Here is a 24,414-nt window from a genome sequence, read left to right as displayed (position 1 = left end):
TACCCTCTACTCTTTTGCTACTTCTTTTATGGTTACTATTTTAATTACATATAAGCCCGGTGTAATTGTGTTACTTTTTTGAATTTAATATTTATAATGTATTGTAGACGACAATGGCTAACAGCGCATTTCCTTTTAAGAACACCGTGAGTATTCCTTTTTCTTTCTTTCTTTCTTTCGCTTTTTTATCATTATCATTATTATTTCTTTCACAAATATTCCCCAATCATACTTACTTTTTTGTTTATTGTCGACGACGGTGGCGATTCCATTGTAGCTGTATTTCTTCTGCCTTCCATGAGCGTTTCCAGGAATCTGATGATGTGGATGATGATGTGGATAATGGTGTGGATAGAAGCGATGAATATTTTAGTTGGTGGCGTTCCCGAAGGCAATCCTCTTCAACTTAAAGAAGTCATAACCAGTTGCTTCTGGTAATTCACTTATCATCTTGATGATCAAGTGCCATGGATGTATTTTCTTCTCTCTCTCTCTCTCTCTCTCTCTCTCTCTCTCTCTCTCTCTCTCTCTCTCTCTCTCACACACACACTGCACACACATTAATGTGGTGTTTTTGCTAAATGCTTAAACTATATATACTTGTTTGGTTGTATTTGATGGATGTTTCAAATAAGATGGTTCTATGGTGTATCTCATATTTTTATACGAGCCTGCCTCTGCTTGAGTAAGTTTGTCTATCTGTTTCTTGTAAAAACATGTCTACATCATCAAGGTGATGATTAGTTAGATCCATTTCCAGAAACAACAAATCTTTAGTTTATTTTAGGAGTAGATTCTAGTTTCTTTTATATACTTGTTGATGGTTGCTGCAAAGGAAGACCAGACCCTATTGAATTTAAATGAATGATTACATAAGAAGTCAATTCATTTGTGTAACTTGGCCTTGTGCTTGTATCTCATCAAACAGTTTGCGTGCATCAACACGTCCTCTAGCCTGGCCCGGAACGATCCCTCCCTTTATAAGCGTACACACACACACGCGCGCACGCACGCACACATATCTAGGGTTGTGCATGGTCCATACCCGGACCGGACCAGTCAATACCCAGACCGAACCAAAACCCAAATTTTTTTGAAAATAGGAACCGAGGATCGGACCATAAAGATATGGTTCGGTTCGGTCCGGTTCTAGCATCGGTCCAAACGGTTCGGGTAAAAACCCGAACCATTTATATCCTTTTGGAAAAATAATTTATATTATTTTATTTTATTCTCATATTTACCACTCACTTCGTATAATTATCAATATATGACATACATAAATGAAAAAACTCAACATATAGATAAAACTAATCCAAGTTTAAAATCAAAGTAGTAATCAAAACTTCAAATGTTTACAATAAATATGGTTCTTGTTTACAATAATAAAATGGTTCTTGTTTACAATAGTAACCATATCACGATAATTACTAATAAAATGGTTTTTGTTTACAATAGTAACCATATCACGATAACTAATATGATACTTGTTTACAATCGTTATCATGTACAGTTTTGATTATTCAAAACCTACTCTCAACAAGATGTATCGAATGAGGAAGAAAACAAGAAACACAAGAATACAAGATACATGTATACTAACCATAATATAGTATTAAGAAATTGTAGACTTTAATTCGCAGTTATATTGAAAAAAGAGAAGACATATACTAACCTTAGAGTTTTTAATCGAGTATTGAACCAAAGAAAAATTAATTTAAGGAGTATGTTAATTTACTTAGAAAATAATTCTATGAAGAAAACATGTATATATAAATATTTTTAAACCACCAACTATACATATTAAGGAATCTATATTTGGTGCAAATTCTACAATGGAATTAAGTTGTTATATATCCAGAGAAGACGATTATGTACATATATATCGGTTGATTCGGTTCGGTCCAAAACCATGATTTTTTCGGGTATGACCCGGACCGGACCGAAACCCGAAATAATCAAATTATATGGACTAAGGACCGGAACAAATATTCTCGGGTATTTTGGTTTCGGTTCGGTTCCTCCTCGGTCCTCGGTTTTTTCGGTTCTACCCGAACCATGAACACCCCTACACATATCGTGATTTAAACATTTTATTGCAATTACGCAATAACAACACTTTATTAACTCCATGTTTTGGCCATATCTCTGCTTGACCCATTAGGTTCACCCACATCATAAAAGTAAGAAACACCAAGTATTAAGCTCAGTCCTTAAACAGAACTGCTTAATTTTTCATTAAAACCACATTATTACCATTTTGACCCAAGTATTAAGGGTTGGATCTTTGTTTTTAATCAGGCTTTTTAATATGGTTATGGGTTATTTGCTCTCTTAGGTCTTATATTTTGTGAAATATAGAACTGAAATTCAGCTAAAATAGTCTATAGTTTATTCCAATGCAAATAATCTCATAAATTTCACTTTCCATTGGTCTGATAATATTTCTATATACAGTGTGTGTGGGAAAATCAACACTTTAATTTTGACCATGCTGACTGGCACCCAATCTGAGGCTGCAGCCTATGAGTTTACAATGGTACTAAAATTCAGTTGCTTGATCTTCTTGGAATCATTGAAGGAGCTTCAGAGGCAAGTAAGAACATGTATTCTCTTAATAAAAGACGGATTGCTTTATTGTTGTTAGCGATTACCTTTACGGTTATTCTATTATCAGCTTAATTATAAGAAAGTCTTCAATCAGAAAATAATGCTCAATAAGTTATTGAAAAGATGCATCTTTGCTAATGCCCGCCATTCCTTTCAAGCTTAGGTGATTGCAGTTTCAAAGTCATCAGATATTGTGTGTGTTGATGGTTCTTGATGCTTCATAAGTAAGTCCTCTTTGTGACTTGAAAGTTGAAACCATGTTTAGCATATGCTATCGGTGGTACTGTGATTTGGTTTTGTTAATTTATTTGATATCTAGCTAGTAAGAGGATACGTGCTACGCGGCAGAGTTGTGTAATTGTTATTTCAGTAAAGCAATAAGTTGATAAAAGTCTATTATACAAAAACTGGTACATGACAAATATTCCTACACGACAGATCCTGATTCACTTTCTTGTAGAATAAATATACTCATTACTCTTTCGTCTGAAAGCAATTTTCCTCTTTTGTTTTGAAAGTCTATCTTACTCAACTTTGAATTATATTTTTTGTATTGGTACTATATAATACATTATGGAAATTATACAAACGAAACTACATTTAATATATTCATATAAGTGAATAATAATCAGAAGACAAAAAAATAAATTCAATTTTCTCTTAAATCTACATTACATAACGACCTTGAATCGAGTACGTATCGACCTTGTTGTTTCAAATCTTTGGGAAAGTAAATACTCCATCTGTCCCATACTGTTCAATTTACTATTTTTATTTGTTTCAAATTTATTGTCCCTTATTTTAAATAATATTTAAAAATCATTAAAGTTTCAGTTATTCTCTTTTATTATTAGAAACTTAATGTTAAATATAGCTATTGATTTATTACTTACTCATTATAACAATATTGAATGAATGACAAATTAGATAATTCTTTAATATATTTAAATAAAACTAAAAGATAAATCGGCGTTTTTTTGGGACGGAGATAGTAATAATCTTTAGATTAAAATAAACAAAATAGAAGATAAAGTGACTTAGGAAAGGAAGATTTGAAATTAATGTAGATTTTAGTAAGTTACATTTTTAGTTCCGAAATTGTGAGTCCTTTTATAGATTAACTTATAAAAAAAAAACAATTCGAACTAAACTCCATCAGTTTTACGTTTGATTAAATGGTTTTTCACGTTCGATATTCAAGATTCCAGCGAGTGTTGGTAATTCTGGATCCACAGTCTTTGTTGGGCGTCTACGGATGGGTTTCGATAAGGTTTGTCTCCAAGAGTCTAGTCACAGTTCTTAAATTCTGGATCCACACTTTCGGTAAATTCGGTTGATGAGCCCATTCATATGGGTGCTTTCATGCATCAGTGTACACAGTTACTCTAAACCTTATGAAGAGTCTAGTCAATCACTAAAAGCTCAAGGTCATGGAGTAAACCATAAACCCGTTGTAGAAATGAGTGAGTCAGATCGCGTCCAATCCATCTTAATTGGTTGAGACTACTTGTGGTGAAAATTCCGTCGTGACCCAACTTCTAAATGGTGGTATTGGTTGTCTGTCAGTGTGGGGTTTCATGTAACAAAGGGTGTGAATCTTTTTTTGTTAAGATTGACCATGTTGCTTCAGTTTCTGTGGAACCTGATTCGGTTTCGTTGGGTGATTCGGTCAAAAAGCCTCTTTACAAGGATATGTTAATTGGTAGTCTTCCTATTTCTACCCCGGTTTATGATTCGGACAATCTTCTTGAGGAGGTGGATATAGTGGAGGTTGTTCCTTCCGTTGTGCTAAGTGGTTCCTCTTTTTTGTTGGACAACAAAGATGAGTCCGATGTGGTGGTTGTGTTAGCAAGAGCCCGATTGACTTCAATAGCGTTCAAATTTGACAAACCTAGTGATTCGTTTGCCAAGTTCGATGAAATGATAGAACAACATGGTGGCCCAACGGGAAAAAGGGAATGCTATTTTAAAGTCGAGCGATCGGCTAAGAGTTCCCGGTAAAGTCGAAAAACCAAAGTAAAAGAAAAGTTGGTTCTGGTTCAAGGTGCGGAAAGGGAACAATTTTTTGAATTCATTAGAGACATTTGAGGTCTCGGTCCCTTGTTAGCCGTTGGGTGTTTGTTTTGGTTATTTAGATGGTTTCTAATCTATTTCGTCGGTATTGAAGTTGGTTACCCTCTAGTTTATGTTTGTCGCCTTTCTTAGTTTGTGTGGTCTTAGATCATTGATTTGTGTGTTTTACCTTTTAAGTTATATTGTGAGCTCTTGTTTATGTTTTGTTGTAATTGAGCTCGTTTGTTTTTTGTTATATACTTATACGTATGTACGTTTTTTAGGGGATCATTATTTTGAAGATTTCTCCTATTAGTTATATAATTTTTCAGTTTCTTTGGGCCAATAAAAAAACAGTGGAAGTTATTTGACACATATTAATCAGAATTACTTCAACCAAATCAGAATATTGATAATGGAATTCAAAACTTCAATAATTAAGAAATTGGTCATAAAAACATTGGTTCCTTGGCAAATTCCAAATATCGTAAACAAAAAATATAATTTTTAACCGACCATAAATTGGATTATATTTGATTTTTTTTCTCTCACACTACTATTTACAAGTCTTGAATACCATAACTGTATTCTATTAACTACTTCGAAATAAACACTTCTCAACTTATACAATGTTCCCAATAATAAGTTGCATGAAACTGTAAACTCAACAGCCTACACGATTGAATTGTACAACAGTAGCAGGTTGAAAATAGTGATATGCATACACTTCACAAAAAGCTAGTACCAACAGCGAGGTCGTTCAAATTAGAAATTATCTGTGAACGTGTTGTCCCAATCTGGTTAGCGATTTCATGCTGATGTTCGAACGGAAGCATATCATAGCTGCAAATAAAAAACAAAAAAAAAAAAAAAAAATTTATAACATGCATATAAGCTCAAGTAAGACTGTTCGATTCACTATCAACGTCCCAAAATACATGGGGCTCAACTTCACAGTATTTTAAAAAAAAAAAACTATAATCAGAAAAGGTACTGGCATAATTTTTAACAGGAATTTTCACGAACTTTAGTGACAGGGACCACTGGCGTAATTTGTGTAAACCAAAGTGCCAACCATGTCAAAAAAAAGTACAAGGACCACCCGCGTAATCTGGAGTAAACCACCGGGACCAACGGCGTAATTTTTTCTTAATTTGATGATGATGATGATGATGATGATGATGATGATGATGATGATGATGATGATGATGATGATGATGATGATGATGATGATGATGATGATGATGATGATGATGATGATGATGATGATGATGATGATGATGATGATGATGATGATGATGATGATGATGATGATGATGATGATGATGATGATGATGATGATGATGATGATGATGATGATGATGATGATGATGATGCATGAAAACACTTAACCAAAATATATGGTTACCAATGAATTAAATTTTTCATAATCGTGAATTATAACCGAAGTGTAACCAGTTCACTACGTGAGCTGTACAAACATACTGGTTTTGACACCAAAACCCATAGTAAAATTAAGAGGGTTAAAAACAACTTACTGACACAGCAGCTCACAATCAACAATGCTGTCAGGACCAGGACGGTGAGCTTTTCCATTTGAATGGAACTGGCGAAAAGATCTGGGATTCAATCCAGCAACATGTGGAACAGCATCAACGAGTTTTTTTTGCAGTGATTGAAGTCTGCGAAATGTGAGTTCATCAAGAGGTGCAATACAACCAATGCTGCCATCTAAGGTACCAAACAAAAGGGCGAAACGGTTTGTTTTATCCGATCCTGAAGGAGCATTGGGTCGATCAGAAGCTGGAAGCATTTGTAACCGTAGAAATTTGGTCGCGTGGGACCCAACGTGAAACTCGGCCCTTGAGAGTAGTTTCTGTCCTTTCCAACTCTCTGAAACCTTTGGTGCATAATAATATATCTTACAATTTAAGAAGTGGATACACATTAGCTCGATAGAAAAATAAAAATATACAAAATAAAAGGCTAGGAATGTCTATATAAGGGAGCTGACTCTAACAGGTTAATGGGTCAAAAAAAGAGAGTAGTTTGGCTTGAAGCAATAAATAAAATAAAATAAAAGGAAAAAAAAAAAATGAGAGATTAGTGTTGAAATGGTACACTATTTCCTTATTTATCAATTTTATATATCATCTGTTTGAACTGATAAATATGAAACATAAGGTCAAAAATACCACCTAGATACATGGTAATTTGGACCCAAAATGGCCAAAAACAGCGTAAAGGATACAGATAGAGAACTATTTCTATCAGCTTTTTAATATTTTATAAACCAATAAAGTAATGATTTTTGGGAAGCACGCTATAGCATACAACATGAATACAAAATTGCAATCTCTTTGGAGTTAAGATTAGGGTCCAGATTAATACATAGACAAATAACAGAGAGCATATATGAAGAAATACTAACCTGTACATTCTTATCGTAATCAGAGACCATAAGACTAAGAGTGCTTCCATCAATCAGAAACTCTGTTGCTAAACAATCCAAAGAACCAAAATCCTTGGCCAACAAAGTCAATTGAGATGCACTTTCTTTCCAACTTAAAAAATATATGCTTTTGTGGATATCCCCTAGCAGAATAAAATTCTTAACCTGTACAATTGAAGCATCAAAAAATCACTGACAACAAAGTAACAAAAAAAAAAAAAAAAAAAACCCCGGGGAGTAAATCAAAGAGGGACTTGGCATGTTAACAAAATGGGGTTATCATAAGATATTTCAGAGTCCTTTAACAGGCGATCTAAACGAGGTTATAAAGATTAAATGTAATATAAGCTACTAACTCCGGTAGTGAAAGTAAATGAAATATTGTTCCTGCTAAGATGAAAATCATGTATAGAATAACAAAAATAAGAACCCTCTAGACAAAGCATGTGATTTGCAACAGTTCATTTCACTTAAGCAGCCATAGGTTATACCAGTAATAAATCTTGCAGCAAGTAATTATGTTACATGGCTTAATAGTCGACTTAAATGTCAATTTAGATGTTAAAGATCACTCACAATATTAAGGCTCACTACATAAAGTGGTGGAGCATCAAAAAAAGCAACTCCATTCAATTCGGAGCCAGTCCATTTGTGTAGGATAACTTTGGGGCCCGAAGCAACTAATAGATAACCTTGAATTGAAGCTAAAGCCGATATGGCACCTTTCATTTCCTTTGCGTACACCTCTGTAATCTAAAAAAAAAAAAAAAAAAAAACGTAATTAAGTCAATATCAAGCAGACAGCTGCCCATGAAATCCAAGAAGGTATTGTAGTTAAGTCGACCGATTACACGTGGACCCATTTACATATCAACTTTTTACCTTTTTACTGGTCAATCAATTGAAAAGAGTAAAAAGTCAACCAAAGTGTACTTTTAATACAAAAGCCTCCGGAATTACTAAAAGAAAAAAGTCAACCAAAGTTACCTTTGACTGTACACTTTCGGTGCTACTCTCAACAGAATACAGAAGTACACGCCCTCTTGCAGCTACATCCTCCCCTTGCACGTAAGCTGTCCCGATTGCCAAAAGTGTTTCATTTTCTCTAGTTGTTGTATTCTTTAATAAAAGCAAAAAAAAAAAAGAAATTTCAGAAGAATTTAACAATAACGCCCATAAATACAAAACCTTGGTGACTAAAAAATGAATATATAAAAAACTTGAACACGGTGTCAAACTTACAGTTAATGTAACCACTCTGACTGTCAATGCATTTTCAGAAGTTTGCATGTGAATTGCTCCTTTCATTTGCCATGGGCCACCAGAACTTTCAGGTTCCATAATTCTGACTTCAAATTCTTCTACGGTGTATGTGCCGTCAATATTAGAATTTTCATGCTCGATTTGGTGGCCAGCCTCTTGATCAACCAAAGTTGATAGGACTTGATTTATAGGCTTTGCGACCTGCAGATAACCAAATTAAAATATTATAGCTCAATTTATATATAAAGAATGTGTTACAATTGTATAGAGAAGAATCCAAATGCTATCATATTCTTTAAGATAGCTCTCACTGCCTTAATATTTTCACAAATCCAAGTTGAGCACATACTTTGAAATAAAGGGATACACACACACAGATATAGTTTAACAAAAGAGCAACAACCTTCAAAATATCTACACAACGGTTAAAGGTGACAGTCTGGACCAAATAGTAATTATATGATATGTTATTAACTTACAGTATTAGAAAAGTAGAAAATAGAAGATTAAGCAGTTGGCAAAGCGATCCAACGTAATCATAGAAGTCAAATTAGAAATTTAAATCCATTTGTAAGCTTAACGTGAATATAGCGTATAGATAAAAACTCCTAATTATGACTTGTGCACCAAATAATTCAGACACATTTTTTATATTAATTTGGTCAGCTAAACGTAGATAAAATCTAAGAATCCACTCACAGGAACAGAAACTATGAGCGGGTACAAGTTCTTCTCAGCAAAATATGTAACTTGATGAGGAGTGGCCTTCAAGGGAATCTGTCCGAACACAAACAAATAGTTAGCTGTTTGCACATCACTCAAAACATTTGACTTGATAGAAACACCGTAAAAGAATATCATAAATTTACCGTATAAATTAAAGAATACCTTTTGTACTGGCCAATAATTGTCATAAGATAGCAAAGATGGAAGTTGGCAGATCTTCAAACTACCCTATAAAGAGAACTCGTGCATTAGTTAATAGCATATGGAACACAATAATGATCGAAGTTATGCTAACTGACCTGTGAGGTGACATATATGAACCCATGATTACAATACATGTTATGAAGAACTGTGAAGGCGATAATTGGTCCATCACAAAGCTGTAATAAGAAAAGACGAAATACTGTGAGAAAGACAATATAATCATTATATTTAGTTGGCCAGTATCAATCATGCATCAAAACGCCTCAAACATAAAAGTGAATCTTTTTGGGCATATAATAGAAATTAACCAGCTCAAAAATAAAAAAGGGAATACTTATATAACCTGAGGATGAATTCGTAACCGCTCTCTGAATTTCATGAACCAAGTGGGCCGAGAACCAGAGAGGAAGAAACCCGGGTAACCACCAACATTCTTAAACATATTCATTCGTGGAAACGGGGTTTCAGCTGACATCTCCTCTCGTGTGTACGTATCTAACGGGACCCGTGAAAATCTCAGATTTTTAAGCCTTGAAGCACTCGTGCCACTCAAGTTCAAAGAACTTTGATCATTAACAGATTCACTTCTAGAAGCATTTTCTGAACCCTCATATAAGTAAGCATGGTAACAGAGAATGGTTCCATCAGTCAGTATTCCAAAAAGAAAAGGACGGCTATTCTCTCCATGCCACCTATGCATGGCCAATTCAACAACTTTCATGTTCTGGCTATTATCCTTGCTATTATTATTGAATATTTTTTCAGATGAATCTTGGAATAAGTTGTCTCCAATAAAGTTTCTTCCAGACACAAAGCTATGAACAGTATAAACACAACAGAAATTAGGGACGTCGTATATTTCTAGGGTCCCACTCTCGTAACAGATTGCACAGTAGATATCACCCTGATCTTGAGGTGCACCATCAGGTCCTTCTACTGGTTCACTGACACCTGTCAAAAGCCAGGCATCAGTGCTTGTTTTCCTAAGCCATGGATCTGTTCCTTTGTCATGATAGAGTGTGCACGCGGTTATTGATTTCTTAGAGATTTGAAAAGCTGATAAATTGTTGATGGTCATCTTGCAAGTGGAGGGATCTGCATGTATGAATAGCAAAATTAATAAAAGAGTCTCAAATTTACATGGCCAACACATAACGTTTCACCACAGAGTACATAGAATATGACTACAAAACTAAGGGGAGGTCAAACGGGTTCAAGACTTAAGGACAAAATGGTAGATATCTAGTGCTACTCAAATAGGGATGATTTGGGTCGTGCTTTTTCTTCATCTTTGTGGAATTTTATTATACTGAATGTGACTACAAAACTAGTATTACACGATCAAAATTTTTCTCAAATAAGTATAGAAGCTTGTAAACAGCTTGAGTATACACAGTGTACTAAGAATAAACACAGACAGCAGACAATCATATGTACCTCCCACAAGAAGCTGAATACTTCCATCAGTCATCATCAATAATACATACGGGTCAGCAATGGAGACAGATGACACAGTCATAGGAGCTTCAGAATTTGTAGCCGGGAAGGTTATATCTTGAGTCATGAAAGCACCATCAAGAATCCGAGCACCGCGAGCGTACACTTGTATGACCCGCCTCCTAATGATTCAATAAACGTACAACGAACTTGTTAAAGATACTCCTACACACACATTATTCAAAAATATAACAAACAATTCAAATATAAAGTTTCACCTTCCAAAAAGATTCCCAGCATAGATAGTACTTCCTTGAACGAAATAATCCACATTTTCGGTGACCTCTTCAAGGTTACTAACTGTCTGTAGCACCTGCATACATATTAGAAACAAAGTCAGTCTCCATGAACAACGATACCATGTTAACTATGTGAGTGATTTGGAGACACCTACACTTTATGTTATCATATATGTACTTATTTAGCATCGTGACATGATTAGCAAAGGTACTAATGGAGATTATGTGTTGGCTTAATGGAAGTATGAGAAAAAAAAGGTCACTGGTTTTCAATCATATGCGGCCTAACCAGGTTATCACATTAGTGTTTCCAACATATTTAGGTAAATAACATAAAAACTGTGTAACTAATTAGACATATAAAAAAGATTACCATAGTTCGACTTTCCAAGCTGATAATTAAATATGCATGATATTCATCATCAGCAGCTGCTATTTTTGAATGTTCAGCTTGATTACGTGAGTTCTTGTGGTAGACAGTCCATAGCCCCTTGCAGCCTGGTATAGCTTCCTACATAATACACATGTTCACGTTTTGGCATTTAAGATGACAAGTTCATACGAATTTGAAAACATTAAGATTAAATACAGACAACAGACTTAATTGCAACATGCTCGTAAAGAGAAAAATACATGGAAAAACATACTTGGGTGATAATCTCTGGACGAATAGACCGTTGAAGCACACAAAGAGCACCATTTTTTCCATGGCCAGAACAGCACACCTGAAAATATTTTGGATGTATAAATATAAACTTGAACGTTAAAGACTTGTAAGCATTTACTGTAGAGGTGGCGACCGTGATCTTGTTTACTTACGAAACGGTTGATTGGATTATGCTACTATACTTTTAAGTTTTCTGGGTTCAAGATAGGAAGATTCCAATAGAAAAGCTTTGAAGTAACGGGTCAAATGGGTTAAACTGGTGAAAAGACCCCCGAATTGTACATATAAGACATACAACCGTTTCAAAACAAGTTATATCATTACACTTATTAACAAAACTATATACCTTTATAAGACATAACCACATAAATCAGATTAGCCATTTTGACCCACTATGCCAAGCCGCCCAACCAAGGTTGCAAAAATCGCTACTCGGAGAGTAGACTTTTGAGTAATTGGCAGCTCGAGGAGTAATCGGATTGGACTTTTTATACGGAGTACATTTAAGTAATAAAATTCAAAATAATAAGTGTAAATATATAAGAAATCCATAAACATAAACATAAACGTTAATGTAATTGTCTAGATAATCTTCATTTGTTCAAAAATTATAAATATCTAATTTAATTTCATATTAAAATGTTGACCAATATTGACTTTGACCAATTTTGACAGGCTAAACCCGACTTTGACCAACTAAATTCGATTTTGACCCATTGACCTGTGTTGAACAAATAATTACTCGGATTTTGGAAACTCGAATCGGCCCGTTCCTAATAAGGAGTAATCGGGGAGTTTTACAACACTGCGCCCAACCTACCCACTATGCCACCTCTAACTTAAGGTATCATTTGCTGACCCACAGAAAGAGACAACTCACAAGTTCATAATTACTTTGCTTAGCAACTCCTGTTGCATTTGAATCAGCGTTCATTCTTAAACCATAAGAAAAGTCTTTCAGTGGACCAACATTAATAAATGAATCCCTCACAGTAAATGAGAATGATTTCTGCAACATGAATATAAAACAACCAAACTATATGATCAACAATACATGGTGAATAAATATTTTAATGTAGCCTATACTTGAAGTTACTTATAGCAAAGTTTCTCAACTTGAATTGAAATGAGTACAAGATGATTAACCTGCGAAGAATGGGCATTGTTGAGATCCGAGCCATACAAAGAAAGTTCTTCATCGTTTGCCATATCTTGCAAAGCATCAGAGGAAGATCTTCTCAATCGCTTTGTTGATGGAATATCTCCTTCAATATCACCAATCTTGAATGACAGAAAATCAAGTAACAAATGAATTATATGAGGAAAGCCAGATTATACCTTTGGGTGTCTGTGTTAAATAACTAAGAAATATTTACATCAAATTCCAAATTTTAAATGTGTAATAGATATTCAACTATGAATCACTTCTGATACTCTTGTTTTTTAGGTCACCAAAACCTCTAAAACTTCTTTTAAGCATTGAGATGCATAATAAGAGAAATTTTAATCTATCACATGCAATAAAATTATAATTTTAATTTGCAGACCTCTTCCTTTACACCGATGGAAGATCCTGCTCCACAGTAAAACTGCACAAGCAAACTATCGCCTAAACGACTCCCCAAAAAAAAGAAGGAGCTTCCAATAGTAGTGATTCCCTGCAAGACAAGAAACCTCGATACATACTGCAAAAATAGATACATAAATGCTTCTTTTCTTTGACGTATAATCTGAATTGGTGATTACCGAAGTTAGTACTGAAGCTTTTGCCTTGGAAAGATCAAGTTTTTGCACAATCCTGCATAAATTGACAAAAAAAAAAAAGTAAGTCAGGATGTCGCATACACAAAACTATAGTTTAGAACTTCATGATGGTAGTTACTAAAAGGAAATATAGCAATTCATCAAACAAACGCATCTTAAGCGGCTGGAAATGGGAATGAGCTACTACTTGTTATAAGTTGTAATACAAGGATTAAGATAACAGGGTGAAGGTTACCCACCGACCATCATGAACAAGTGTCAACAAAAGTAGTTCTCCAGTTTTTGTTGACAGCATGGCAACGTCGTTTGATAGCCAAGTTGTGTTTGCAGCATCAAGCTCCACGCTAAAACTTGATCTTGACATCTCCTGACTGATAAATTTAATGGTGGGAACACATTAGGATAAATTTATGTTGTGTGCAAGAGCATGAAAGAAATCTAACTTGCAGAAAATGAAAGTAAACTACATGGTTGAGGGTGTGAGATCTTTGCGGTTATAATAAAATAATACCATAAAAAAGTAAAGTACATAGAAAAAAGCTGACCTGCTATCCATGGGAACAGCATAGTTATTCAAAGCCAATATGCATGATGTCGACTGGACAAGACAAGTAACTAATTCAAAAGCAGATCATATGAGATTTATTTACTACTGAAAGCAAATGATGTTACCCATCAGAGATATTAGGGGCTGAGATGGATAATAAAGTGATCTGCCTAATCTTTTTTCTGAAAGGCGGGCCAGGTGGCAACTTTAACCCATTATATATTGACTGGGCAGAATGGATACTAATCCTAGGAGTGCTATTCAATAATCAACGCTCGGAGTTGTTGGGTGTTTTGTTGGTTAAATGATCCAGTATACTGTAATCAATCTTGATCCACCTATTGTGGATCTATTTGGTTATCTGCCTTATTTTTGGGGAACTCTTGTCGATCAACACATTATAATTGTGTATATACACACATACACTAAGGCATCACACTTGTAATAACAATAAAATTGCTGATAATGACACGTCTAGAAGAAACATCGTTTGAAGTCTCTTTCTGATGCTTAAAACATCCTATAGCAATTAAAAAATTATGGCTTCTAAAATAACATTTGACCCATGTATGTTATAAAATCACCAACCGAACTACCGAAGTATCTATTCTGTTTGTAAGATAATACCTTGTTTGGACTGTATCACATCACACTATGTATCATTTATAACCCCAAAATCCTCTACCTTTCACTTAAATATAAAATCACCAATTTAGGACAAAACATCGAGCGGGTGTACCCGATCCAATTAAAACACTTTCCGGTTTTGCATTGTTACCGGCCCGCCCAGTTGGCCACATCTAATTTTTTATTGTCCTTGAAAATAGGAAGAATTAACATTGCAATTAAGAGATATTTACCTGGCTATGATAATGAACAGTATTTGCACAAACTACAAGAACTCCTCCAATTGGAGAGGGCACGGCAAGAAGCTTGTGGGCATCATGTGGAAGATTCTGATTAAAAAAAAAAAAAAACAGTCAAATACCATATAAGAAAAGTTTCTGGTGTCACTAGGGTAAGAAATGAACGCCTCATGTGAGCATAAAGGTATAACTATATGGTAAATAAGTAATCAGAGGCAACTCAAAGTTTAAGATCAATATCCAACATGTTCAATATACTAATGATTTTATGTAGATAGTAAAATAGTAAAATTGTACTCCTTTAATCCAGCACCAACAAATTAACTTAAATCAATTATAAGAAAGCTTATTTGAATAAGTAAAAACTTACAGTGGCAGACCATATGAGTGGATGTTGCTTCAAAGTGGTGCTGATACTAAGAGCAGAAATTATACAAGTATGATGGTTATATGGAAGGCGGCCAGCCCAAGTCAGTTCTTTCTCATGAAGGAGCACCAACACCGGTTCAATGTAACCTATAAAATTAAATTTTATCAAACTCGTAACACAGCAAGAATGCTATTTTAGTTTTTAAGGAAGATGAAAAGGATGAGGGACATCAACGAAAAGAGTGGCAAGCTTTCTAGCTTCATAAGCTTATGACTTTTTCTAGATGATAACAAACCTTAGTAAACAACAATATATATATATATATATATATATATATATATATATATATATATATATATATATATATATATATATATAGAGAGAGAGAGAGAGAGAGAGAGAGAGGGTAGAAGACAGAAAGAAATGAGCTCCTAACCGTGAACGAATATAAAGTCCTTGACATGTTTAACATCAAGATCTCGTAAGCTGATCAAATATGATGATTGCACCCGTGCAGAAACTGAGCCTCCGGTACTAGAAGCACCATCATCACCTACCAAACCACCAGCCTAACATCGAATAATAAAGTGAAAAAAAGAAATAGGATTCAGTTAAAAATATTCTTACACAATAACTAATTAGGGTGAAGACATCAAACAGCTGATTACACTGTATCAGTGGGATTGTAGCGCTGAAAAGTATATATAGAATAATAAAGCAGTGAAAGATCATTACTTAGAAAATATGGTATATACGACTGAATATGGTTTACCCATATGAATGATTTAATCTTCAAGTAGGCTAGAATCATACTAGAACAAAGCTAAATATGCTTAAATATACATACCTAATATTTCATGTTTTGACACATGTTTTATGTACTTTATTATATATCCAAGACTCCACCTTTTACTTACCATGTTTACCAATTATTTCAATAGGCATGCATTTGGGAATACTTATTAGGATCACCCGTCATTATTCTTCTGATGCTATTCCTATCCATCAACGATGCTAAAACAGTGCTTAAGCACATCTTTATTTTCTATAAACCACTTGTACAGTCAAGTTCACTGTTGAAAGTTGGAAATGATGGATATTACTGTTTTAGACTCTAAGTGTTGCAGAAAACATGAAACAAACTCCAAATTAAAGCAATTTTTTGGCATCAAATAAATATAAAGAGATATATGTTATCAAACTACATACTTAACAATAAGACAGGAAATAACAAATAACAAAACATGATCATAATGTAGCAAGCATTACCTCAGAAGCTTTGAGCATTATCATTTGTAAGCCATACACAAGTACCCCTGCACACCTTCCTAGGGGATCGACTTTAATTAGCGGCCCTCTGGCAAAACATTCTCTACCTTTTTTCAAATGAAGCCACTTGGGACCCTCAAAGCAGTGCATTGAACTGAAAGAGCAGAAAAATCATAACATGTCCCTAACACCATTTGCTAACACTTACGACAAATATTGTATATATGATGTGGTCACGAAGATATGTATGGTATGTATAGTGGCTAGGCTTCGGATTCAGGACCGGTAACTACACTCACTATCTGTTCTAAACCATGCCTTGTAGATAGACATAGGCTGAGTTAAACAATGCACAAAATTCGGGAATTTGTAATTAATTGTTCAACTATACGCATACAAAGAAGCTATTGCATCCAAACTACTTCAACAATTCAACTAAATACACATAAAATTTCTTCAATCAAATATGATTAAGCTGACCTTGTACGAAGTCCATGCACTGAATCATCAAATTCTAGAACTGAAATTTTTGCATCTCGAAAAGTTAGAATGATAGAATCTCTTCTTCTGCCAGTTGTCCGGTCCTCTGCTCCAGAATACAACACGCCTACTGATTCAACATTACCGTGCAACCTATGATACAAAATTATAATCACTCCTCAACAGTTAATTGGAATGTAGATTTTTATTCAAAATCAAGTGCATATACCATACCTGTAGCTACAAACGAGTTCTAGTGATGCACCGGAGAGACCAGCCATGAGTCCGCCGCGTTGTGGTTGCAATACGGTAGCCGAATCCTTATTACTAACATTACCGTCTTCCTGAACCCTAACTGTATAAACTTCTAGAACATTCGCTGCGGTCACAATGAGGTTAGGAATGGGGCCTACACCTGGTGTCGACGTGGCAGGCCAAACAGCGTCGACATCTTCGGTCTGGACGGGGAGAATGCGAGAAGCGACATCGGCCGGAGAATGTGTGATGAATCCTGAAGCGCAGTTGTCGATTCCGGTGGCCGGATGCATCAATTTGCAAGCTGCGTAGCTCATTGCTGGGAGTGAAACGTGACCTAATTTGATGAATTGTGATAATGCAGGGCTTTGGGTTCGGGGGTTTAGTAAGAGGGAGATTAGTCTTCTAGGGCTTTAAAAACTTACCGATGTTGTCTATCTAATCTATAATCTATCTATCTATCTCTAATATTAAAATCCTATTATCATTATTCGTCTAATTTTTTTTAAAAAATAATTAAAAATAAAAATAAAAATTTAAGCATTGTGAGTGATGTCATTAATCTAAATAATTTTGAATTAAAAATAAATCTTATTAATTAATTATTATTATTAAATCTTATTAATAATTATTTTAATTATTAAAATTAAATAATTTTAAATTATTTTAATTAATTATTTTAAATTGAATACGATAAGGTATAAAAGCTAGGTTGATTGAAATCAATTCTAAATTTATATTTTAATTTACACTTTTAAAATAAAATGACAACCAATAATGTCGATTGTTTAATATGCATTTAGGTGTTTGATGAATTGTTCAGCTGACGAGTTTCTTAGTCGGACTCTGTGGTTCCACGTAGGGGTGTTCATAATATCCGAATCCGTAATCCGAAAAATCCGAATATCCGATAAATCGAATATCCGGATTTTCGGATATCCGAAAATCGGATATCCGATTTTTCGGATATCCGAAAATCGGATATCCGATTTTTCGGATTCGGATTTCGGATAGGGCTTCTCAAAATTTTCGGATATTCGGATATCCGAATATCCGAAAGTATTTATTAATAATTAATGATATTTTTGGTTTTTTACTTATAATTCATAATGGGAATAGAGTGAGAGGATGTAAAAGTTAAAACCCATGGTATAATACAACATAGAAAACCCAGATCTAAATATATTTTTTTCATTCTGATGGCGAATTCATCTTCAATCCTCAACGCATCTTCATCTAATCATCTCACATTCAATCTCCATCTTCTATTTCTTTCATCATGGTAACTATATTTACTACGGAGTATTTAATTTCATCGTCTAAATAATGGTGAAAAAGGTTTTTGTAGTTTTTGGAAACAAAAGAAGGGTACCGTAAGGTGTAAGCCTTACATTTAATAAATCAGATACAATCATTATTCATGATTTGGTTTATTGTTATGAAATCTTGCTTTAATTCAACTGTATTTACTTAATGTGAGTATGTATTTACTATTTTACTAACTCTTTGTTTTGCAGAAAAAAAGGTGTTTGACATAAAATGATTGCAGATCCGAAGTGAAAGCTAATTAGCATTTTATAACTTTTACTAGATTTATCGAGTCCGTGCGTTGTACGGGGACTCTTACGAAAACGTTATATAGTACATTGCCAAGGTATATTCAATATCGATATTATACGATCATTGTACTAAATTTTGTGTAACATCCCGCATTTTTCCGTTAAATTTATTTTTAACACCGTTTTTTTAGATAATATCTTTCGTTATCTAAATTCGCATCTTTCGCTAACTAACGTTCGTAATATTTTCGTTATTTGATTTTAACATCTCACGTTTACTCTAGCGTTTTTAAAACATTCGTTCGATTAATTCCCGCACCCGCTTTGAAACTCGAGGGACTTAAGTTGCCAAGTGGGCAAACTAGTTGACTAGGTCAACTAGTCAACCCACTCTTTCCACCATTCATTTCATTTTCACCTCCTCATCTCTTTCTCTCTTTTCTCTACTTCCATTTTTGATCTTAAACTCCAAATTCACAAATTCATCATCTAAATCAATTCAAGCAAGCAAACATCAAAACAAATTACATATTCGTGATCCTCTCTTCATCCTCTTCAATTTGGTACCAATTTCACTACTTGCGGTAAGGTTTCTAAAAACTCTAGATTTCTCAAATTCGTGTTTTTGACTTGAAATGGTGTTAGTTAGTGTCTATGGCTCGTGTCTAGCATGAATATATGATTTGTTTGCTCGATCTCGTTGTTTTGAGTAACTAGCTTGAATATGAAAAATGGGTGTGCTTAATCTTGAGTTTTGAGTGATTGAATGTTGTTTAAATATTAAAGTTCATGTATTAAATGTGTTACTAGCATCAATAGCTTCAATTTGATGTGTAGGTTGATTTAGAAAAGCTCCATTTACAAAATGATTGAATTCTTGATTTTGGTTAGGGTTTGATGAACTTTGAAATGAACTTTTGACGCATTGAATGCTATGAAATGTTGTTAGTAAGTGTTTAGTTGCATTGTATGTTTCATTACCTTCAAAACGGCGTATCGTATGTGTAAATTGGATTCCCGAGTCAAGAAATGTGTTTTATGAACTTGAAACTTTGATTTTGAACATATAATGATCATTTATTGAGGTTTTCATTTGTTGTTAATGGTACCAAATTTTCATCATACAAACTCGTACTCTGCCACTTTCGGGTAACACACGTAAACTTAAGATTCATACGCGTAAGAATGACGACGACTTCATTAGTTACACTAGTCCGGGAACTTTGTCTCCCATGTTGTTATTTACCCCGTCTCAGCTTACTATCCACAAGTGTTGTAAAGTTACCACCACTACTTTAGATGAGTATCGTCATCACTATTTATCACTACGGTTACGTACTACTCGTTATCATAATTCGTTACTCTTTTTGTGCCTAAAGACATTATTGTTTGACTTGAACCGCATTGACGCGGACAATCATTTATACACTTCCCTCGGGAAACGCTTCTTCAGAGTTGCACAAATTCTTTCGATTCAATACGAGTCACGTTAGTGATGTCGCTATACTTTGTTCATTTTAAATCTTCACGATTATACGAACTTGAATATATGGAGTGATGTGGGAATGGAGGTATGAGTTAGCGTAATATAACGACACTTGATCAACGTGGTTATATTACGGTAAGTCATACCAAAGTTCTAATGACACGTGATGGTGGTTGGACTCAATCAACCTAATCACCACCATGTGCCATGTACATGACTTCATTTTTCTTGTTTGAATATCCGAAAACTCCGAGAATATTGATAACAACGATACCAGGGACACATCTTCGATTATTGCCGAATCATATTTATGCTTCTGAATGAATGACGAATTCTTTCAACTTCAAAACATATGTTACACGTGTATACTATCTCGTTTTCACACAGTTTTATCGACGAACTACAAATATACTTGATATTCTCATATCGAGGCGGAAACTTCTCTCGCATTACACTCGTACTTCCGTATAAGGAAATCTTTTATCTAAATTCTCAATGGCGGGATAGACTTTTCACGTTATACTAGTATTCACCACGGGGGTGAATAGTTCTAATGAATGTTTTTCAGAACCCGATAAGAAACTTGATCTAATAAACGTTTTTAGAAACCAATAAATCTTCCGCGTCACGAATTTCTTGAGAAACGAAAACTTGTTCAAATTTATCATAAGGAAATGTACCTCACTTCGGATCGGGATGCTCGTTTCACTTCTAGACTTACAAAAGGTCGTGGGACCACGTTTAGACATGAGTACCGCGTATCACTCACAAACCGACGAACAAAGCAAATGTACGATTCAAACCTCGAAAACCATAATACGAATTTGTGTTATCAATTTCAAATTTTCTTGGGAAAAGCCTTTGTCTTTAACCGAATTCTCTTACAACGATAGTTATCACACGAGTATTAACGCCACACCTTTCGAAAACTCATATAACCGCAATTTTCGTTTTCTTAATTGTTGAACCGAAGTAGGTGACAAGCAAACCACCGGACCCGAACTCATTCATGAAACAACCGAGAAATTTCTTTTAACCCGAGAAAGGCTCAAGACGGCCGTAGTCGCCAAGAGAGCTATGCCAATGTTAGACGTAAACCTCTCGAATTCCAAGTAGGCGGCCGCGTGATGTTAAAGGTCGCACCTTGAAAAGGTGTAATCCGTTTCGGGAAATGTAGGAAGCTAAATCCGCGATATTTTGATCCTTTTGAAATCTTGGGGCGTATTGGACCCGATGCATACCGTTTAGATTTTCCGACTCATTTGAGTCTCCGTTCATCCTACATTCCATGTATCAAACTTAAAGAAATGTCTTGCCGAACAAGAACTTGTTATTCCTTTTGATGAACTTCCTACCAATGACAAACTTCACTTCCTAGGAGGACCGGTTGAAATTATGAATCGTGAAACCAAACTTTAAAACAACGTAAAATCCTGACTGTCAAAGTTTGTTGAAATGCCCAAGGAAGTACCTTCACTTATCTATAGATTTAACAATGCAAGATCTCGAGGAAGAAACAACGACTACTACTTCCAACTAAATTTCGGGACGAAATTTCTTTTAAGGTGTGGGTAATGTAACATCCCGCATTTTTCCGTTAAATTTATTTTTAACACCGTTTTTTTTAGATAATATCTTTCGTTATCTAAATTCGCATCTTTCACTAACTAACGTTCGTAATATTTCCGTTATTTGATTTTAACATCTCACATTTACTCTAGCATTTTTAAAATATTCGTTCGGTTAATTCCCGCACCCGCTTTGAAACTCGTGGGACTTAAGTTGCCAAGTGGGCAAACTAGTTGACTAGGTCAACTAGTCAACCCACTCTTTCCACCATTCATTTCATTTTTACCTCCTCATCTCTTTCTCTCTTTTCTCTACTTCCATTTTTGATCTTAAACTCCAAATTCACAAATTCATCATCTAAATCAATTCAAGCAAGCAAACATCAAAACAAATTACATATTCGTGATCCTCTCTTCATCCTCTTCAATTTGGTACCAATTTCACTACTTGGGATAAGGTTTCTAAAAACTCTAGATTTCTCAAATTCGTGTTTTTGACTTGAAATGGTGTTAGTTAGTGTCTATGGCTCGTGTCTAGCATGAATATATGATTTATTTGCTCGATCTCGTTGTTTTGAGTAACTAGCTTGAATATGAAAAATGAGTGTGCTTAATCTTGAGTTTTGAGTGATTAAATATTGTTTAAATATTAAAGTTCATGTATTAAATGTGTTACTAGCATCAATAGCTTCAATTTGATGTGTAGGTTGATTTAGAAAAGCTCCATTTATAAAATGATTGAATTCTTGATTTTGGTTAGGGTTTGATGAACTTGGAAATGAACTTTTGACACATTGAATGCTATGAAATGTTGTTAGTAAGTGTTTAGTTGTATTTTATGTTTCATTACCTTCAAAACGGCGTATCGTATGTGTAAATTGGATTCCCGAGTCAAGAAATGCGTTTTATGAACTTTAAACTTTGATTTTAAACATATAATGATCATTTATTGAGGTTTTCATTGTTGTTAATGATGGATTTGATTGATGAAATGTGTTTAGTTGTATTCCTTGTCGAAATACCTTTCCAACGATATAAGATACGTGTTTTGAATGTTTACGGTTCACAAGTTATGATTGTTTGAAGTTGGATTCGTGCTTGAGTGTTCAAAAACTGCCAGACTTGCTGAACAACTATACTGAGCGCCGCTCAGGGTATTGGAGCGCCACTCCGGACCCCGGCTGTCCAAAAATGCCCGTTTTCGTTTAATTCTAACTATGATACGCACCCCCGATCAACATGAAACTTGGTCAACATGCTTATATATGATTAAAAACCCCAGAAAAATAGTTCGGGACCCGACCCGAACGTGTTGACTTTTTCGTTGACTTTGACTTGGACCAAAGTTGACTTTTATTCAAACTTAACCAATACTTTGTTTAATCGTTATAACCTTTCGTTTACACTTATATCTTGCATGAAACTTGACAACATGATTCACATGCTACATAATCGAGTCGTAACGAGCCATAGGACTAATTGAACACATTTCGACCGACCTCGTTTGTGTCTTACCCGGTATTGATATAACTTACTTGTTTAGGTCAATACTAAACAACTTTCATGCACACGTTTACTTTGTGAAGTACATTTATACTCGTACACTCGAGGTGAAATCATAGTCCCATCTTTCAACAACTTTTATACTTTTAAATCATGGGATGAGAAACATATACAGTTTTATACTACATACTTTTATGCTTTGAACACAAGTACGAAAACAAACATTCCACGTGCGAGTTAGAACAAAAATCCTCAATTCGATTATCATTAGTTACACTTGCAGGGTGTAAGCGAGAACTTATATTGTGTGGCCATACGGGTTTGACAAACCCTCATTCGGACGGTTCGCTACCGTTATGCGGATGAAATATATGTTTGAGAAACAGTGTATGTTCTAACACTATTGTGATGGGGTTCTTGATACGTTAAGCCTTGATAATTGGGTGCTCGCGAACGTACTTTTGAAATGCGAACGATTTGGAAAATCAACTATATTAAATCTTGTGGTTCAAAAACAACATTTATTACTACACCTATGATTTTACCAACGTTTTTCGTTGACAGTTTTCTATATGTTTCTCAGGTTCATACTTGGATACTTGATACATGCTTCCACACACTTTGATTACTTGCTTGGAGTCAAGCATACATGCATACGCTAGCGATAGCACTTTTGGATTCAAACTTAAAGCATACATACTTACGCTATTTATAGCAACTGTGATTTTAAACTAATTATGTCGCAAGTTATTTCATTTATACTTTACAACTTTTGTAAACTTAAACTAGTTGTCGAACCGTTTGGTAAACTAAACTTTGTAAGTCTTATACATCTCAAATGAATGCGACATAATTTTGGTCAAACGCGTCTCATTTAGGGACTATGACCACGTAACGGGACCCAAGTTAACGGCGCCGTCAATGACGATTTTGTCGGGTCGCTACATTTTGGTGTGTGTTGAAGTTGTATATTAAAAAGAATACACATCATTCGTAAAGTGTGTTGAAGTTGTATAAAATTTCCAAGTCTCATCCTG

General features: G+C 34.7%; 2 protein-coding genes across 3 annotated transcripts; one reads left to right on the top strand and one right to left on the bottom strand.

The window, feature by feature from the left end:
• The first annotated feature begins 241 nt into the window (after positions 1-241).
• On the top strand, positions 242-2,952 carry LOC139839462 (uncharacterized). The gene is made up of 3 exons (XM_071829525.1): positions 242-434; positions 2,458-2,596; positions 2,774-2,952. The coding sequence occupies exons 1-3, from the start codon at positions 298-300 to the stop codon at positions 2,822-2,824; spliced, it is 327 nt and encodes a 108-aa protein (XP_071685626.1). The 5' UTR covers positions 242-297; the 3' UTR covers positions 2,825-2,952.
• A 2,218-nt stretch (positions 2,953-5,170) lies between these two features.
• LOC139839924 (cleavage and polyadenylation specificity factor subunit 1) lies at positions 5,171-17,676 on the bottom strand. 2 transcript variants are annotated; one of them, XM_071830138.1, is made up of 26 exons: positions 17,241-17,676; positions 17,007-17,159; positions 16,527-16,680; positions 15,694-15,826; positions 15,258-15,403; positions 14,882-14,977; positions 14,020-14,072; positions 13,714-13,845; positions 13,457-13,508; positions 13,258-13,368; positions 12,857-12,991; positions 12,591-12,719; positions 11,691-11,768; positions 11,417-11,554; positions 11,023-11,117; positions 10,745-10,926; positions 9,651-10,402; positions 9,403-9,483; positions 9,266-9,331; positions 9,077-9,154; positions 8,357-8,578; positions 8,102-8,233; positions 7,691-7,867; positions 7,094-7,279; positions 6,201-6,583; positions 5,171-5,505 (listed from the first exon to the last, which is right to left on the bottom strand). In XM_071830138.1, the coding sequence occupies exons 1-26, from the start codon at positions 17,576-17,578 to the stop codon at positions 5,391-5,393; spliced, it is 4,317 nt and encodes a 1,438-aa protein (XP_071686239.1). In that variant the 5' UTR covers positions 17,579-17,676; the 3' UTR covers positions 5,171-5,390. The 2 variants fall into 2 exon arrangements, with proteins under 2 accessions (XP_071686239.1, XP_071686240.1); XM_071830139.1 differs by having other exon boundaries at positions 6,201-6,562.
• Positions 17,677-24,414: the final 6,738 nt, after the last annotated feature.

Source organism: Rutidosis leptorrhynchoides, chromosome 4, assembly GCF_046630445.1.
Source record: "Rutidosis leptorrhynchoides isolate AG116_Rl617_1_P2 chromosome 4, CSIRO_AGI_Rlap_v1, whole genome shotgun sequence".
NCBI classification, from domain to species: Eukaryota; Viridiplantae; Streptophyta; class Magnoliopsida; order Asterales; family Asteraceae; genus Rutidosis; species Rutidosis leptorrhynchoides.
This window is presented reverse-complemented; position numbering and strand designations above follow the sequence as displayed.

Coding starts and splice junctions, on each gene's coding strand:
- LOC139839924 (XM_071830138.1), bottom strand. CDS start 17,578: ATGAGCTACGCAGCTTGCAAATTGATGCATCCGGCCACCGGAATCGAC. Junction 15,827..16,526: donor TAATGCTCAAAGCTTCTGAG/GTAATGCTTGCT, acceptor ATTCGATGTTAG/GCTGGTGGTTTGGTAGGTGA. Junction 12,720..12,856: donor ACAATGCCCATTCTTCGCAG/GTTAATCATCTT, acceptor TTCATGTTGCAG/AAATCATTCTCATTTACTGT.
- LOC139839462 (XM_071829525.1), top strand. CDS start 298: ATGAGCGTTTCCAGGAATCTGATGATGTGGATGATGATGTGGATAATG. Junction 435..2,457: donor GTCATAACCAGTTGCTTCTG/GTAATTCACTTA, acceptor TTCTATATACAG/TGTGTGTGGGAAAATCAACA. Junction 2,597..2,773: donor TGAAGGAGCTTCAGAGGCAA/GTAAGAACATGT, acceptor TTTCAAGCTTAG/GTGATTGCAGTTTCAAAGTC.